This window comes from Cebus imitator, unplaced genomic scaffold, assembly GCF_001604975.1.
Source record: "Cebus imitator isolate Cc_AM_T3 unplaced genomic scaffold, Cebus_imitator-1.0 Scaffold112, whole genome shotgun sequence".
In the NCBI taxonomy this organism is placed as follows: domain Eukaryota; kingdom Metazoa; phylum Chordata; class Mammalia; order Primates; family Cebidae; genus Cebus; species Cebus imitator.
In genome coordinates, this window is record NW_016107427.1 from 541817 (window position 1) to 560828 (window position 19012).

General features: G+C 51.4%; 1 protein-coding gene across 1 annotated transcript in view; it reads right to left on the minus strand.

Moving 5' to 3' along the window:
- Positions 1–19012, minus strand: part of PCNT (pericentrin) — a 112547-nt gene that overhangs the window by 55285 nt on the left and 38250 nt on the right. Inside the window, exons 14-16 of the mRNA XM_017538476.2 lie at positions 17785–17993; positions 12451–12905; positions 10850–11405 (exon numbers count right to left, since the gene is read on the minus strand). Of these exons, the coding sequence (XP_017393965.2) occupies positions 10850–11405; positions 12451–12905; positions 17785–17993 (1220 nt within the window). The remainder of the gene's footprint in view (positions 1–10849; positions 11406–12450; positions 12906–17784; positions 17994–19012) is intronic.

The following is a 19012-nucleotide window of genomic DNA, read 5'->3' on the forward strand; positions in this document are numbered from 1 at the left end:
AAAAAAAAAAAAAAAAAAAAAAAAAAAAAAAAAAAAAAAGGACCTGCTTGGTATGACAATTTGAGCGCAAAGGGCAGAGGAGGGAATAGCAAACAGTTTTGTAAACTTTTAAAATTAAGTTGGTATTAATCTAAACCAGATTGTTAGGTGCTCGCTGTACGGCTCAAGGCAAGTGCTAAGAAAAGAGCTCAATACATATAGCAGTCCCCTTTGTCTGTGGTTTCAGTTACTGTGTTCAGCCTCATTCTGAAAATGTATGAAAATTTCCAGAAATAACTCATGAGTGTTAAAGTGCCTGCCATGCTGAATGGCTGGCTGAGATCCGGCGGGCCAGGCCGGGGGTCACCCCTCTGCCCAGACTGCCCATGCTGCAGGCACCACCCGCCCACACACAGGCATCTCGGTGACCAGACCGACTGTCGCAGCATCACAGTACTTGTTTCAAGTCACCCCATTTCACTTGGTCACGGCCCCAAAGCACAGGAGAGGTGACACTGCAATTCAGATGTGCCGCAGACGCCATAATGGGATTCCTCTGAGTTAAAGGTTGATGACAGGTATGCACAGGTAAAAACGGCATCCACAATTTCAGGCACCACTTAGGGGTCTTGGAATGCATCCCCTGTGGGTACGGGAGGACCACTGTATGGTAAAGTAAACATCATGGAAATTTAAGTTAAAAAAAAGTAGTGATGGAGAAATACAGGAACAAAAAAGACAGAAGATATACAGAAGACAAACATCAAACACATACTGATACATGCTACGACATGCGTGAACCTGGGAACACAAAGCGAAAGCAGAAGACACCAAGGGCACACCTGCCTGAGTCTATTTACGTAAATGTCCACGGTTATGGACAGCAGACAGCAGACCACCAGGAACGGGGGAGAAGGGAGGATGAGAAGTAGCTCCTAATGAGTGGGGTGTCTTCTGTTTTTCCTTAATTTTCATTTAATTATTTTTTGAGGCAACATTTTCGTGTCACCCAGGATGGAGTGCAGTGGTGCAATCTCAGCTCACTACAGCTTCAACCTCCTGGCCTCCAGCGATCCTCCAACCTCAGCCTTCTGAGTAGCTGGAACTACATGCATGCGCCAACACACCTTGCTAATGTTTTTATTTTTAGTCTTGAAGTCCTGGGCTGCAGCAATCCTCTTGCCTCAGCCTCCCAAAGCACTGGGACTATGGGCATGAGCCACTGGGGGTTTGTTTTGAGGTGATGAAACGTTTTAGAATAAACTTTTCTCAGATGTAAGATAAGTCATGACAGATTCTCAGCAGAAGAGGTATGTTAAGCAGCAGATTTAAATATAAAAAGGCATGACAAACGTTGCCTAGAAAAAGCTCAGTTGTAAGACAATGAAATTGTTTCAAGTTAGCATGTGAAAAGGTAATGATAAAGTAAGCTTTTTATCTACTTAGCAGGCAGGGAAGGACAGCACTGAGCTCGTCTCCTCGTCTCCTCGGAGGTGGGACCAGCTGCCCAGGACATCTGGGGCGGACTGCCCACTCTCCTCCCTGCCCAGCACGGCCAGGAGGGCTGAGAGCTGGGCCTCCATGGGCTTCAGGAGGAGAAAGGCGTCAACACTGAGTGAGGCTCTTATCCAAAGTAACCGGGCCAACAGTTTCAGCAAACACATGCAACCCCAACACCAGAAATTCTCATGATTCTCTACCTTTTCCGTGTGATAAGTCATGGGAGGAAAAGGAGAAAGGGTTGTGTGCCCTGGCGCCAGCGTGGAGCTTGCTGAGAGTGCCAGGTGGGCTGTGCAGTTGCATCTTAGTCACAGCAACCACAAACAGGTTCACACGGTACAGCACCGAATTCACACTCTCAGGGTCTAGAGACCATGTGGAATTGTGAGTACGGATCACTTTAATGAAATTTCTCTCCTGAATCAGATTTAGTTCCATCTGTTTGAAAGGAAGCACTTCAGATTAACTTCTGAGCTATGGCACACTACAAACTTTCCAAACTTTAATTACCGTGCTGATGTCGCAACCATCAGCAATGTGTCTCGTTGGGGACAGACGTGTTGATCTGGGCCAATAGCCAGGGAGGAGACAGCAGGCCAGGAGTGAGAGGTCTGAGGAGGGATGCTGGCTCTGTGCAAACCAACAACAGAAGGCTGGTGAATTCAAAAACAAAACCCCAAATGCCAACGAGGATCAGCAAGACGGAGGCCAAGGAACTGGGAAGGTAAGAAAATCCATCCTCAAGACAAGGCGCCGCCATGATGCCCACAGCAGCCCGGTCAGAGTCACAGTGGACAGGCTCCTTAGGCCCAGCCAGGCCCAGATCAGGAGCTTCCCTCTTGGCACCCACAGCGTCAGCTGTTTTCCCAAGGGCAAACCTCTGCACGGCTCATGCCCAGCAGAGGATGTGGCAGGAGTCCAAGGCTGAAATCAGAGGTCCTTTGAACACCTTTCTGAGCTACAGACTACTCTCTTCAGACAAAAATCTCCTATAGAGGGTTACTGTGTTAACAATGAGAAAATCAACCTTCTGTCTGAGGTCAACACAGGCACTCAGGAGTATCTGCCAGCCCCGCAGGCTGCGGAGCGTGCCCTAAGCCCTGGGCACGCCAAGCCCCGCCCCACTCAGGAGCACAGCCCCGTTGCTTTCTGGATCCTGGTGTCATGCACTGCAGGCCGAGAGGGCGGAGGGCAGGCTCCACAGAGAACCCTGGCCAGGGAGGGCCAACACTACACGCAGCCGTCCGGGAAGCCCAGCATGGCAGACGGAGGCAGCGCTCCCTCCTGCTGCACCCACTGGCTGTTGGAAGCTTCACACGTCCAGTCTTGACCTTCTCTTTGTTGCAGGAGGGCACAGCAGAACCCGCGGGCACCACCTTAACCCAGGGGAGCCACCCTAGCCATCAACACTTGGCTCTGTCCTGTCCACACACTCTCAGGCCTTCGGCGGACCTGCAGAGGACGTAGGAGGTGGAAGATGCCAAATGAGGCAGCTCCCCGCAGGTGGACAGTCTCCAGGAGACATCTGGCAGGGCCAGACAGGTCACAGGCATGCAGGCCCAGCAGCGGGACGGCCAGTGATCCCACAGGCCCCGGGCCTCAGCTCGGCCGCAGGGTCTGCCAGAAGCATACCACGTGTGATCCCACAGGCCCAGGGCCTTGGCTTGGCAGCAGTGTCTGGCAGAAGTGTTCGTGCTTGGCCTTCCCCTCAACCTGACTGGACCAGCCCAAAGGAGGTTTTATTCCTGCAACCACTCCCTGCCAGAGCCTCTAGCCTGGAGTAAAACTCTCTAAATTGGCCAGGCGCAGTGGCTCACACCTATAATCCCAGCACTTTGGGAGGCCAAGGCGGGTGGATTACGAGGTCAGGCATTTGAGACCAGCCTTCCCAATGTAGTGAAAACTCGTCTCTACTAAAAAATACAAAAAATTAGCCAGGCATGGTGGCAGGCGCCTGTAGTCCTAGCTACTCAGGAGGTTGAGGCAGGAGAATCACTTGAACCCAGGAGGTGGAGGTTTCAGAGATCGCAGCCTGGGTGACAGTGCGAGACTCCGTCTCAAAAAAACCAAAACAAAACAAAAGCTATCTTTAAATTGACCATATTCTAAGTTGTGAGGTCAGTATCAGAAAAGATTTTTTAATTACAAGTTAGACCAGACTAAAAGAAAAAAAAAAGATGTTTTAAAAAAAAGTTATTCTAGGCCAGCCGCGGTAGCTCACGCCTGTAATCCCAGCACTTTGGAAGGCCGAGACGGGCGGATCACAAGGTCAAGAGATTGAGACCATCCTGGCCAATATGGTGAAACCCTGTGTCTAGTGAAAAATACAAAAATTAGTTGGGCGTGGTGGCGCGTGCCTGTAGTCCCAACTACATGGGAGGCCGAGGCAGGAGAATTGCTTGAACCTGGGAGGCGGAGGTTGCAATGAGCCGAGATAGCGCCACTGCACTCTGGTGCCTGGCAACAGAGCAAGACTCTGTCTCAAAAAAAAAAAATAAATTTAAAAAAAAATTATTCTCAGTTTTTTCTAAAATCTACACAAGTGCCAAAAAAAAATCACGTTTTAATCATTAAGAAAATGTAATAGATACGCTGGTGAGGAAAGAAAGTAAGTGGCATGCACAAAAGAACCAACGTCAGAACACAAAGACATTCAACTGAGGAAGCATTCAGGGCATTCAAACTCTAAATCACCCGTGTTAATATTCTCTTAATATTTAAAAAAATTAACCCATGAATAGATTTGAAGTTTTCAATCCAAGAAAAGATAACACCGCCTTGAGCACCCACGCCAGCCACATGCGATTCACTTCTGCACCCAGAGCTTTAGTTCGCATTACCAGCACGGGCGGTTCGGGGTGGGGCAGGGCGGGGAAATCTTATGGGATACATACATATTTCTAACAAAAAGAAATCAAGCTTACGCTTCCAGAGAATTTTCCTCACAACAAAACTCCAAAGGGCGGCAGCCTGGAAAGTAATCCAATCGCCCCGCAAGCGTAGGTCAAGTCACCCCACTGACAAGTGACTGCTATTCCAACAGGTGCAAAGATATTTGAGGCTCAGATAGAGCATCGCTGCAGGGGAAGAACAGGACATCCCAGCTATTTTGGGACAATGACCCCAAACACTCCCACATCATGGCTCAGCAGGACTTTGTGTAAGTCTCTTCGCAGGGTAAAGCCTGAGGAAAAACTAGGAGAGGAGCAGCCAACACCCAAGAAGCATTCTCACCAGTCCCTGGTCTGCAGATGTACCAACGTGCCTGTGCAAACGAGGGAAGGCTGACCAGCATCACAGGAACAGAACAGATCCCGATGTGAGCCCGCCAGGAAGAGACTGGCATGTGGGCTGGGCTTGTGATGAAGCGCAGGGGTCGCTGTGGGTGTTTTAGGGTGAGAATGGATCACAGCTACGCTGTACTGTGGGAAACACCTCACTCAGACACACGGTGTTTTGGATTTGCTTCTACATAATCAGGAGAGAGGGCGACTAATGTATTAAGTGTGTACCCCACTAGCCAGTGACCAGGGGGCTTGCTGAGTTAATCTGCCCCACAAAAGTTAGTATAAAATAAAACAGTACATCCCACCTCCCCACAGCCCAATTGTTTTCTTCTGTGAAATCGGCTACACGAAACAATCACATAAAAGAGTATCTGACAGGCACATCCTTAGGAGCAAAGTAAAAAGATAACTACCTTCCGCCTGGGCGACAGAGCAAGATCCTCTCTCTATAAAACAACAAAAACAGTCACCCTAGAAGAACACACGATTTCAGAAAACGAACACCTCTTTGTGCTACATGCAAATGAAATGGACAGAATTTCTTTGGCATGATCAGAAAACAGAGACCCGCGCACTGCCCAGCAGGGTCAGGTCTCAGGGCTGAGCCTTAGGACTGAGGGGCCAGGGCTGTCCTACAAATCCCACTCTACGCCATGCTCTGAGGGCAGTGGGCGTCTACCCGACCGGCAAACCCCAGACACATGGAGGGGCTGGCCTTCCTGTAAGAGCCACACGAGGCCAGGCACACAGACCTCCCCTTCAGCAGAGGCAGAAGAGACAACAACGTCGGTGAGAACAACTGGGAATGTGGGGTCCTGCCGCCTAAAATCCTCCAGGGCCCTTCCTGCGGGACACAGGACTCCTCAGTGATGGCCCCAGGGCTGTGGGGACCAAGAAGCAGATCTCAAGAATGCCAAGGCCAAGCCTTTACACATGGGAGAAATCTCATGTCTGTGCTTCCCTTTGTCTCTGTCACCTCCTGCGATTCTCACTCTGGGGACGTCCATGGGAAGAAACAGGTCAGTTCTAACCTCAAAATCAGTCACTGTGTCACCCATCCTCAGGAGCAGTCCCTCTTCACTGAGCAAACCTGTCAGCTGCAAGGCCTTACTATGTGACTAGAAATGAGATACTAGCATGTCCTTGTTTAAAACCCCCTTGGAACAGTGTTTACAAAAAAGAATCACCTCAAATTTGCACATGATGCTTCAAATAAATTACCAAACAATTACTTGTGAAGTGCTCCAAACACAGACTCTAACCCTCCCCTCACAGAAAATCCAGAAAATCATACCGACTCAGAACACAGAAGCAGGACGACCCCAGGCATCCACCCTGCAGAACATGCAGAATTACATGGGCACCTGTGCTCTATGTGTGTGTGTGTGCACACATCACGTAGGTCAGCAGGTATGTGCACCTGTGCTGTGTGTGTGTGTGTGTGTGTGCACACATCACGTAGGCCAACAGGCATGTGTACCTGTGCTGTGTGTGTGTGTGTGCACACATCACGTAGGCCAGCAAGCATGTGCGCCTGTGCTGTGTGTATGGGTCTGAACACAACATGTAGACCAGAAGGCATGTGCACATGTGCTGTGCGTGCGTGCACATCATGTGGGCCACCATCCAAGGTGGTGGCGCCTGGGTGGTACAGATGCAATGGTCCACAAATGGGGAGACCCTGCTGCTCAAATGCACTCCTGCATGGACGCGGGGAGAGCCAAGACCACAGCAGGTGGCAGAGATGCCAGCCAGGCCCTTCCACGGCCACCTCAGGAATCCAAGGGGTATTCCAACTGCTCACTCTGACTCCAGCTGACATAATTTGGCAAAGTGCTTATGCATATTCTGACATACAAGGTTTAAAAAAACTGAGAAAGAAACTATACTGGCCAGGTGCAGAGGCTCATGCCTGTAATCCCAGCACTTTGGGGAGGCCAAAGCGGGAGGATCACTTGAGCCCATGAATTCGAGACCAGCCTGTCAAACACAGTAAGAGGCTATCAGAGCATTGAGGCCCAGCCCTGTGGCTGCCTGGCTGGCCAAGTGTACTGACACACCTGCCCTCTGAAGCTGCATCCTTTAATCACAGACCCCAAGGCACGCACAACCCAGTGGCTCCAAGTGCACCTGTAAGTGCCTCAACTCTCTGACGAAGACTCAGGGAAGAGAAGCCCAGGAGGCACCCCTGTGGGAACCACACGCGTGGAGCTGCTCACCTGCGCAGCCCCCTCCTCCAGCTCCCCCAGCTCCCCCCGACCGCCAGGCTCCGCCAATCCTCCGAGCCCCCCAGCCCACCAGCTCCCCAGAACCTCCGGCTCCCCCAGCACCCCCAGCTCCACCTGCCCTGCTTTCTGCTCCTGCATCTCTGAGCTCCTACAAGGTCACTTGGTGCTGGCACTCCAGGAGCAGGACCTCAGCACCCACCCTGTCCAGGGCTCCGGTCCTCTCTTCCTCCAGCAGGCATCTCTGATTGCACAGGGCTGTGACCAGCTTCTCCTGCCCAGGAAACATCTAGACATGCCACATCCCCACGCAGGGCACAGAAGGTGTTCGGGGGCAACCCTGCAAGAGCCGAGGCAAGGGACTGAAGCCTCAGCATGTCCTCATATAAACACAGAATTACAGATATAGTTACATAGTTATTCCTAAATATAATCATATGTAACCACATAACTATTCATATATAATCACAAATAAATACATCTATATAATCATATAATCTTACTAAGCCTCAGGTCAACAAATGTAAGACTGAAGTGGCACTGGAAAAGAGGTGACCCTAATGCAAGATGCTCTAAGTCCTCTGTTATGCCTGCATAAGGGCTGCTGGAGGGCGCCTTGGCTGGGTAACAGTGTCAGCGCTGTGAAAGCGCCCGCTGTCTAGACAGCTAGGGAAGGAAACGTCCAAGATGGCCGAGATGTCTCCTTCCTCGGGGGAGTTAGGAGAAAACTGCTCTTCTAAGCTCTTGTGGTAGGCCTGGCGTCTGTCAGGGAGGCCTGCAGACGTCCGGGGACTTAACTGTCTCTATGTGGTGCTGTGCTTCAGTGGTCACGTTCCCTGGCTACTTTCAAGTTCTGCCTCTGCACTTAGTTCTTCTTTTTCTTAGAAGATAAGAATTAATAATAGTAACATAAATCTTAGTGACCTTGTTGTTTCTTAAGTATGAAAAAAGTGCTGACACCTTAGGTTTTCTCGACTCGGCTTCTTCGAAGTCCTGGGCGTCCTATCTCCAAGAGATGTGACTTACCTGACCCTATCACTGACCACCATTACCTCATCTTAGCTGCCCTTCCCCTGCTTTGTACTCTATAAAGGTCAGAGCATACAGGTATTCGAGGCCATTGCCGGTCTCCACGCTTTGGGCAGAAGTGGACCCCTGGGCCCAAACTCTTCTCTTCTCTGTCTCTGTGTCTTGTGTCCTTTATTTCCAGTTTCTCATCTCCACACCAGCAGAGAGGGATTCACGGGACCCTGTAGGGCTGGACCCTACAGGAAGGTACACATGTTCCACACGCTTCCTGGACTAAATCAGGCCATGGTTTGAAATACACACTTCACATGTGAGATACATGTTCCTCCTTTCTGAATATTCTTTCAGAACTTCATTTTAAATCCACAGCTTGGGAACAAGTGCTATTCTCCAAAGCATAGCACTAGAGAGCCATGAATTCGAGACCAGCCTGGGAAACATGGCGAGAGCCAATCAGAGCCTTGAGGCCCAACCCTGTGGCTGCTGCCTGCCTGCCTGTCTGTGATCACAATCCTCAGATGCCAGTATCGGTTTCCTTCCTTTGGACTGGAAGAAAACTGATGCTAGCATCTGAGAACTGTGGTACACCTGGGGAGCAGCTCCCAGCAGCATCAAACCCCTGTCTAAATTGTGTCCAGAAAGACAACATGGCTCTAGCGTCTGTCAAGAGGCACATCCCAAGGTGGGAGCAGTGGCCCATGCTTGTAATCCCAACTACCTGGGAGGCCAAGGCAAGAGGACCTCTTAGGCCCAGGAGTTGAAGACTAGCCTAGGCAACACAGGGAGACTCTGTGTCTTAAAAAACAAACAAGAATCAAACCAACAAAACACATCCCCAGGACTCCCCTGACACCTGGTGAAGACAAGGACAGTACACAGAGGCCTCACGCAGGCAACTGGCTGCACCTCGCTCATGACAGTGGGGATGAGGACAGTACACAGGGACCCCAGACAGGCAACTGGCTGTGCCTTGCACATGACAGGACAGGCCTGAACGTACTCTGCTTTCCAGGAATTCCCCCCAGATCCCATGCTCAGACCACACAGAACAGCCTGGGCCAGGTGCAGAGGCTCACACCTATAATCCTAGCACTTTGGGAGGCTGAGGTGGGCAGATCACCTGAGGTCAGGAGTTCAAGACTAGCCTGACCAACATGGAAAAACCCTGTCTCTACTAAAAATACAAAAAATTAGCTGGGTGTGGTGGCACATGTCTGTAGTCCCAGCTACTTGGGAGGCTGAGGCAGGAGAATCACTTGAACCCAGGAGGCAGAGGTTGTGGTGAGCCATGATTGTGCCACTGCACTCCAGCCTGGGCGAAAAGAGCTAAACTGTCTCAAAAAAGAAAAAACCTGAAACAACATGAAACCCTCACAGCGGTTAAAGAAGGTGACACCTTTCGCCTTCTGTTCTTACACAGAGCTGAGCGAAAGCAAACAATAAACCCATGCTTTGGAGCCTCAATGCTGTTACCCACAGTCAGGTAGGAGGAAGCCCTCCCTGGGCACACTTGTATTGGGAAAGGAACATGTCCACCTGGCACATCTGTGTTTATCGAGCTTGCAATTCCCTAGTTTATCATTTGGAATATGAAGAAATGTCTGACAAGGAACTGACCTGCATCATCAGCTCCAGACACAGATGCTCGCGCGAATACATGTGACACAGACACTCGCACAGGCACACGCAGATGCTAACACGCATACATGTGACACAGACACCCGCACAGGCACACGCAGAGGCTGGAGCGCATACATGTGACACAGACACCCGCACGGGCACACGCAGACGCTCGCGCGCATACATGTGACACAGACACCCGCACGGGCACACGGAGATGCTCGCGCGCATAAATGTGACACACACACCCGCACGGGCACACGCAGACGCTCGCGCGCATACATGACACAGATACCCGCACAGGAACACACAGATGCTCACACACGCATACATGTGACACAGACACCCGCACAGGAACATGCAGACGCTCGCGCGCATACATGTGACACAGACACCCGCACAGGCACACGCAGACACTCGCGCGCGTACATGACACAGATACCCGCACAGGCACATGCAGATGCTCACACACGCATATATGTGACACAGACACCCGCACAGGAACACGCAGACGCTCGCGCACATACATGACACACCCACCCACACAGGCACACGCAGACGCTTGCGTGCATACATGTGACACAGACAGCATACATGACACACCCACCCACACAGGCACACGCAGACGCTTGCGTGCATACATGTGACACAGACACCCACACAGGCACACGCAGACGCTCGCACGCATACATGTGACACAGATACCCACACAGGCACACGCAGACGCTCACGCACGCATACATGTGACACAGACACCCACACAGGAACATGCAGACGCTCGCGCACGCACATGTGATACAGACATCCACAAAGGCACACAAAGACGCTTGCGCGCATACATGTGACACAAACACCCACATAGGAACACACAGATGCTCGTGCACATACATGTGACACAGACACCTGCACAGGCGCACACAGACGCTCACGTATGCATACATGTGACACAGACACCCACACAGATGCAGATACGCGTGCATACATGTAACACACCCACCCACACAGGAACACACAGATGCTCACGTGTGCATACATGTGACACAGATACGTGCACAGGCGCACAGACACGCTCACGTATGCGTACATGTGACACAGACACCCACCACACAGGCGCAGACGCTCACTCACACATACATGTGACATGTGGTGGAAACACACAGGCGGTGGAGGGAGGCTGTCCTGGACTGGGGCCGGGCCCCGGCACCTTACCTGGTGCGCTCCCTGCAGCTGGTGAGCCACGGTCCTAGTGAGCTCCGGGCTCGTTTGGGCTCGCAGGCCGTCCCGCACAGACTGCAGCTCCCCGTCATGTTTCTGCTTCAGTTTGTCCAACTCTTGAGTCAAAATCGTTCGGTGAAGAGAGTCCTTTTTCTGCAGTTGCTCCTCAAAGTCTGCTCGTAAGAGCTCTAGGGCCCGCCTGTGCTCCTCACGGATGGTCTGAATTTCAGACAGGTAACAGGATTCCAAAGAATCCAGGCTTGACAGATGTCTGGTCTCCAGAGCGCTGAGGTCAGCAGCATGTTTTGTCTGCAGTTCAGCTACACGTGCGGCCAGCAGAGCCCCCTGCTTGTTCTCTAAGGAGGCTGTCAGCTCGCCCAGCGCAGCCTGGTGTCTGGCCTCGAGCTCTGCTGTCACCGACACTAGCTGCTGCTGGTGTTTCTCCTCGAGGAGCTGCAGCTCCCGGGCATGCTGCTCCTGGGCCTCCCGCAGGAAGGCATCTTGGTCCGCACTGAATTTCTTGGTGATCTCTTTACGTTCCTCTAAAAACCTACGGCAACAAAGTGAACAGAGGACAAGTAAATACGCATCCAGGAAACATCCACCTTGCAAAACCCAAGTCAGTTTCTTACAAGGAACACCACTTCAACTGTTCTGGATTTTAACTGCTCTTACGCCTTCTCCCTCTACCACCAGAAATACTAAGTGGGAGAGTGAGTAGGCCCCATGAAACCAGAGGAGCCCAGAGGTCAAAGGCCAGAGCCATGGGAGTCACCAGGCCACAGACCACATTCAGGACTCAGTGTCTTTGGCAAGAACCGACACACACACATCCCATCAGAGCCACAGGTGGCAGTTACAACCAATCCCCTACTCACGCCAGGGCGTCTGAGTCAGCTCCCAACCAAGAATTCCAAGGTGGTCTCTGCTCCTCAACGGGGAAGGGGCACTGCCCATGGGGGCCCACGGGAAGGGAAGAGACCTGAGAACCCCATGGCAGGTGAATTAAGGAGGTGTGGGCGGCACTCAGGGCCAAAGACAGAGACAGTGAGAGTCCTAACAGAAGGACCAGCTCCCATCAGGAGGCCAAATAGGCTGGTGCCGGAGGGTCCTGCAAAGTGCCAAGGCCTCCAAAGGGTGCTGGTGACACAGGACAGATGGCAAGAGGCAGGGGCACCTCTGCGCCTGGAAGCCTCTCCCAGTCACTTTCTAAACCTCAAAAACTTTAGGGGCAAGTGTGTATGCTTCAGAAAAAAAATGTGTATTTAAAAATCACCTGTTTAAGTTAAAAAAAAAAAAAAAAAAAACTCTTAGTGGATAAACTGCATGTCCTTATGACACCTTATAAACGAGATTTAGCTTCTGCTGTTCAAATCTCAAAACACGCAAAGAACAGAGAAGATGACTGATGCCCGCCTCACCCCGACACCACCCAGAGAGTGCAGCCTTGCGGGGACCAGAGGTGGCGACTTGTTCCAGCTCCTCCTGACCTTTTCACCCAGTGGAGCCCCCAGCTCCTCCTCCTAGGAGCTGCCCTTCACCCTCCACAGTGTGTGGCCTCACAGGGACTGCAGATGGCGCCACAGCAAACCCACCTGCTCCGGGCCAGCATCAGCTGCAGGGCACAGTCCTCCTTCACTCGGAGTGCGGCAAGCTCCCCACTCTGGACTGCGGGTGGCTCCCGCCCACAATGGCTGCAGCGCAGGGCTTCGTCTGCCGTGAGCTCCTGTTCCAGCTGCTGCAGGCGGCCCTGCTGCTCCATCAAGGACCTCTCCAGATCCAGGATCTGGGCTGCCTGCTGGTCCTGAAGCTGCCTCATTTCAGCTTCTCGAAGCTCAAACTTGTTTACAATGGACTGTTTCTCAGATTCAGCCTTTTCTCTTAGTTCAAGAAGCATCAATGTTAATTTCTCCTCAGCTTCCCGCTGTAACTCCTCCCTTGTAACTTTCCAGTCCACTTCTTTTTTTTTGAATTCCTGTTTCATCAGCTGAATCTTTTGCATAGCGTTATCTAGTTCTTCCTGGTGGTCTTCAACTAAACTGTGCTTTACCTACAGACAACATAATTTTATCTAAGAGGAAAGAAGCTAATAGAAAAGATGACTGGAAGAGACAACCGAAACCCACCTCTGAAGACGGGGAACTTCCACCGCACACACACCCGTTACGCTGCACACAGCAATGGGAATGATTCTCATGTTGATGAGAATGGAAGAAACCTCAAGTGAACAAATTCTAAAACTAAATAAAATGCCTCCTACATGCTGGCACCGCAAACCAACTGTTCTTTATTTCTGGAGCCCGTGGCCTCGACAGCAACCAAAGCTGAAGGCACGCTCATCAGCTGAGCAAAGGCAGCGGCTAGAAGCCTTCTCTGTTCCAACTAAGACCAGCGGCAGGACTCAGATCGGCTACAGGCCTCCCACAGGGGAACACCAACCCCACAGAAAGCGTGGACTGCCTGTGGCAAGCAGGACCAGACACGAGGAAGCAAGAGCAGCAGATGGTGTGATGCTGCCATCCTGTACAAGGTCAAGGACAGAACACAGAAAGACCTGGAGCAAGGGGTGGATGAACTGCAAGGCTCACTGTAAAGGATCCTGTGCAGAGGGGGACGAAGAAGAATGCAGAAGGTAAATATTCTCATCTTTTCTTTTCCTTTTAGTTTTTTGAGACAGGGTCTGGCTCTGTCGCCCAGGCTGGAGTGCAGGGGCACCATCACAGCTCATGGCAGCCTCGAACTCCTGGGCTCAAGCGATCATTTATAGAGAGATTTTGTATGTTGCCCAGGCTGATCTCAAACTCCTGGGCTCAAGCAAGCCACCTGCCTCAGCCTCCTAAAGTGCTGGGATTGTTACAGGCATGAGACACCGTGCCTGACTTCCTGACTTTCAAAGAGGAAGAAGGTAGGTCAATAAACTCCTGAACTCATCAATCAGAAACAAAAAACCTCAAAAAGGCATGTAAGATTGACCTCAACTCCTTATTTAAAAATAAGTTATTAAAGTTTAGAGTCCTACATCTGGTGATGCCTGTGCACCTCGTCAGACCAGCCCTTCAGAGACGAGGACTATGAACTGAATAAAACGTAAAAACCCTGAAGGCCGTGGAGAGAACCACAGGCAGACAGACCGTGGAGAGGGCTGTATACTCAGAAGAAAGAAACGGCACTGGGCCATTTCTCTTTTTCGAGTTTTTCAGTAAGAGTAGGATCTGTCCGTGCTCCACTCAGAAACCCCATAATCCCTCTTGTGTGACCAGGAGAACTCGAGAGGGAGGGAGGAAAGAGAGCTGCAATGCCTGAGAGTGAACACCGCCCAAATCTCAGGCTGACCCCGACCGTATGTTCACAGGGCAGACTCCAAAAGCAAGCCGGCTAAAGCTACAAAAGCTGAATTGACACCAGGCCGCAGCCCAGCATAGCAGGGGAGCATGGAGTCTGAAGTCAGCCGAGTTAACCGCCTGCTGCAACACAAAACCACCACTCTTTGGAGGAGCAAGACAGAACCCAGAACCCAGAGTCTCCAAATCTATCACTCACGGTGTCCAGGATGCAACCCGAACCTGGCTAACACATAAATAAGCAGGAAAACGTGAACCCTGCTGAAGATGAAACGCAATCAATGGAGATCAATACCAAGACAAAAACAGACCGTAAAATTTGCAAAGAAGGGTTTTAAACATCTTGAAATACTGAATGAAATAACCTGTCACCTCAGACTTTCTTATGCAGCACAAATACTCCTTAAGGAACAAAAATACTCCTTAAGGTAAAGCTGGGCATAGGGCTCATGCCTGTAATCCCAGCACTTTGGGAGGCCAAGGCGGGCAGATCATCTGAGGTCGGGAGTTTGAGACCAGCCTGGCCAACGTGAAGAAACCCCTCCTCTACTAAAAATACAAAATTAGCTGAGCGTGATGGCACATGCCATAATCCCAGCTACTCAGGAGGCTGAGGCAGGAGAATTGCTTGAACCCGGGAGGCAGAGGTTACAGTGAGCCAAGATCGCGCCATCGCACTCCAGGCCTGGGTAACAAGACAGAAACTGTGTAAAAAAAAAAAAAAAACAGAATCAAGGTAAAATGAAGGTTTTTCAAAAACCAGAGCAGATGTGTGCAACACAACAAGCGATGCTGAAGGAGGTCCTTCAGGCTGAAGACACCAAACACACACTCACATCTTCAGGAAATGAGGAGCACCAGAAATGACAGGTCGAAGGCCATTCTTCCTCCTAATTTCTTTCAGATACATGTTTTCCAAAGCAAATCTCCTAACACTGCATGGAGCTTACATAGGGGAGATCAATGTGATGTCCATGAAAACTAGCACAGAAGACAAAGGGGAGGTAACGGAAGCACCTGTGCAGTTAGAAGTCACGGTTTAGGGAAGGCAGCATCATGGTGAAGACCTAGGTAGACTGTGCTGATAAAAGACAAAGTTAAGAATGCATATTCTTTTTTTTTCCTCTTTTCTGAGATGGAGTCTTGCTCTGGAGTGCACAGTGGCAGTGATCTCAGCTCACTGCAACCTCTGCCTCCTGGTTTCAAGTGATTCTCCTGCCTCAGGCCCCCTGGTAGCTGGGATTACAGGCATGTACCACCACACTCGCCTAATTTTTGTATTTTTTTTTTTAGTAAAGACAGGGTTCCCCATGTTGGCCAGGCTGGTCTCAAACTCCTGACTAAGGTGATTCACCCACCTCCCAAAGTGCTGGGATTACGGGCCTGAGCCACCATGCTGGGCCAAGAATGTGTATTCTAATCCCTGGGGCAACCATTAAAAACATAATGCAAAGAGGAATGACTTAACATAGCCAACAGACACATTAAAATCAATTCTAGAAAATATTCAAATAATCCAAAAACATAAGAAGAAGGAAAAGCAGAACCATGACCACCAGATGACTCTCATAGAAAACAAATAGTAAAATGGAAGACCTAAGTCGACCACATCAGTAATTACACTAAACATTAATAGACTCAGCACTGTAACTAAAAGGCAGAGATGATCAGAATGGATTTAAAAAAACATCTGCTGTCCACATAAAATGCACTTTACTTTGAACAGATTAAAAGTAGGCTGGGTGCAGTGGCTCACATCTGCAATCCCAGCACTTCAGGAGGCCAAGACGGGTGCATCACTTGAGCCCAAGAGCTTGAGACCAGCCTGGGCAACCTGACATAAGCCCTTCTCTACAAAAAACACAAAAATTAGATGGTGGTGCACATCTGTATTCCCAGCTACTTGGGAGGCTGAGGTGGGAGGATCCCTTGAGCCTGGGAGGCAGAGGTTGCAGTGAGCCAAGACTGTGCCACTGCACTCCAGCCAGGGTGACAGCCTGTCCCCCCCAAAAAAAGTAAAACGCATAAAAAAAGATACATCAGACAAAATGCACATGGAGGTTGGAATGACTGTATTGATAAAAGATGAGGCCGTGGCTCATACCTGTAATCCCAGGACTTTGGGAGGCTGAGGTGGGCAGATCATGAGGTCAGGAGTTTGAGACCAACCTGGCCAACGTGGTGAAACCCCATCTCTACTAAAAATACGAAAATTAGCCGGGCATTGTGGTGTGCGCCTGTAATACCAGCTACTCAGAAGGCTGAGGCAGGAGAATCACTGGAACCCAGGGGGTGGAGGTTGCAGTGAGCCAAGATTGCACTACTGCGCTCCAGCCTGGGTGACAGAGCAAGACTCCGTCTAAAAACAAACAAAAAAAGTCACTTGGACAAATCTGTCTTAAGCCAACAGTGCTAGAGAATGCCACATGCTGGTGGCTGCAGGCGTGGCCGGCACACAACTATTAGCCCATGCTCCACCTGCTGGGCTCCCCACAGGGCTCCACCCTCATCTCTATTTTGCCTGAAGTCCTAGCCAACACCTGAGTTTAACAAACAGCATGGGACCAGACTTGCAGGTCATAACAGCTTCTGATGAAGCTGTCTCTCGATGGGAGAATGAAAATCCAAAGACATTCACAGGGAGGAGCAGATGGATGGGAGGAGCAGGACACGAATGGAAATGAAAACACGGTGGCAAGCATGAGGCGGAGTCAGAACACACGTGACGAGACATGACATCTTGGTTCACTTTAATGCCACTGCTCCAGCCTGGGATGGACCCTGAGCTGCCCTGGCTGTAACCAAGCCCATCAGGCTGGGTGGAGGCTGCTTCGCATTGCTTTGTCAACCCTTATGACAGCACGACACTGACTTCACACTCGCAAAGGGTGACCAAAGTCATCAGAGGGCACCTCTTCCACGGGTGCAAGACAGCACAGGAAGAGCCTGGGGAACGGGGATGCAGTTTAAGACTTAGGGTGAGCATCAGAAGCCAGCTGCATGAGCTCGGGCTCATGCCTCCTCCCAGAGCCCTCTGAGGACACCTGGACAGTTTCCCTAAGAAATTCTGACTCACAGGGCTAGGCACAGTGGGCTGGGATGCCAAGGTTGGCAGATCACGTGAGGTCAGGCATTTGAGACCAACCTGTCCAACAAGGCAAATCCAACTCTATAAAAACTACAAAAACTAGCTGGGCATGGTGGCACACATTTGTAATCCCAGCTACTCAGGAGATCGCTTGAAATGGGGAAGCAGGTTACAGTGGGCGGAGATCAGGCCACCACACTCCATCCTGGGCAACAGAATGAGACTCCACCTCAAAACAAGACAAACAAAAGAAACCTTCACTCAGAACTTCGCTTTTGCCCCTGTGCTGACCCTGACGAGATTCTGTCCAACCGCCACCCACTACTGGCATGGCCAGGAATAGTTTCAAGAAAATATGGGATTGTTGCCCTCACAAGTGAGGCACATACAGCACTGGGGTGTCCCCAAGGTGGCCCTCCATACACGAGAACACATGCCTTCCAAGTGCAAGAGATTGAGGACTCGGGCGGGAGGCGCAGGGCTGTGGAGTCACTACTCACCTTCTCCAAGTCTTCCTTCAGACGGATTTCACGCTGCAACTTCTCGTGCAAATTCCTATTTTCTATTTTTAGAAGTTCAATTTCTTCCTTGAGCTCAGTATGAAGAAGCGAAAGTTTAACCTTATGCTCCGTTTCCAGACCCAAGACTCTGGCTGCCACCTCTGTGTCTGCCTCCACGGCCCCATCCTGGAGATGTACCCAGGGGAGCTCTGTGTGGAAAAGGAGCAGGGAAGACAGTCACACCGGTACCAGCCCTCGAGGGAGCCCACAGGCTGCACAGTGACCTATAAATGCTTCCGATCACAGACACTGTAGATTTGCAAGTTCTGGGCTCAGTCATGGAAGTGGGCACTACTCTCTCAAGCGTCCCCTCCCTTTTGGGAGACCTCCATGCTGCCCCAGCATAGCGCCATCCTGAGTCCTGGGATGTCCTGGGCCCACACAGCAGCTGCCCAGCCAGCCCAGGCTACTCCTTCAGGTCAGGTGTGACAAGTAACCCTCCATGAGTTCCTGAGTGAGCCTCATGCCTGGGACCAGATGTGGGCACATGTGTGTTACTCAGGGTCTCTGAGGCAGCCAGAAGGACAAGGCCCGAGCTCAGGGGCCCGCGAGGGGTCCCATCCCAGCCCCCCCCCCGCTGCTCTGTGCCTGAGCACGCCACCTCCACCAGCCCATTTCTTCCTCTGCAGAAGAGGAAAACAGGGAGAAGGCATCAGGTGGCCAGGCACCAGTGGCACCCAGCAGCCATGTGCCTCAAGGTACGCCACGCCCACTGCCACCTGTGGGGACAGCAGTGGTACGGGACAGACAGGAGTGAGGACCAGGTGCAGGCGCCGTTGTATCGCCCCACCTTGAAGGAGAGTCAGGCTCCTCTCCACTTGGCCAGAGCCCAGAGTGGGGTTGGACCACGTGCCTCCCAGCGGGACTCGCGGCCATAATGGCCGCCCACCATCACCACGTCCGTGCCAGGGGCCAGGGCTCGCTGCTTCTTGTGGAGACCCTGTCAGCGCCAGTCCAGCGCCATGGACCACGCCTCTGGGATGACTGCAGCTTCCTCTCCGTCCCCTTCTGATCTCACAGCTCTGTGCCCCGTGCCCTACCTGGACATCCCACAACCCTGGTCTGACTACGTGAGCTGGGGGTGCTGGGCCTGCTGGGGCAGAACAGGATCCTGGAAAAGCTTCCCCTGGGCCCAGCTGACATTCATTCTCCCTCCAGAGGCAAGTGG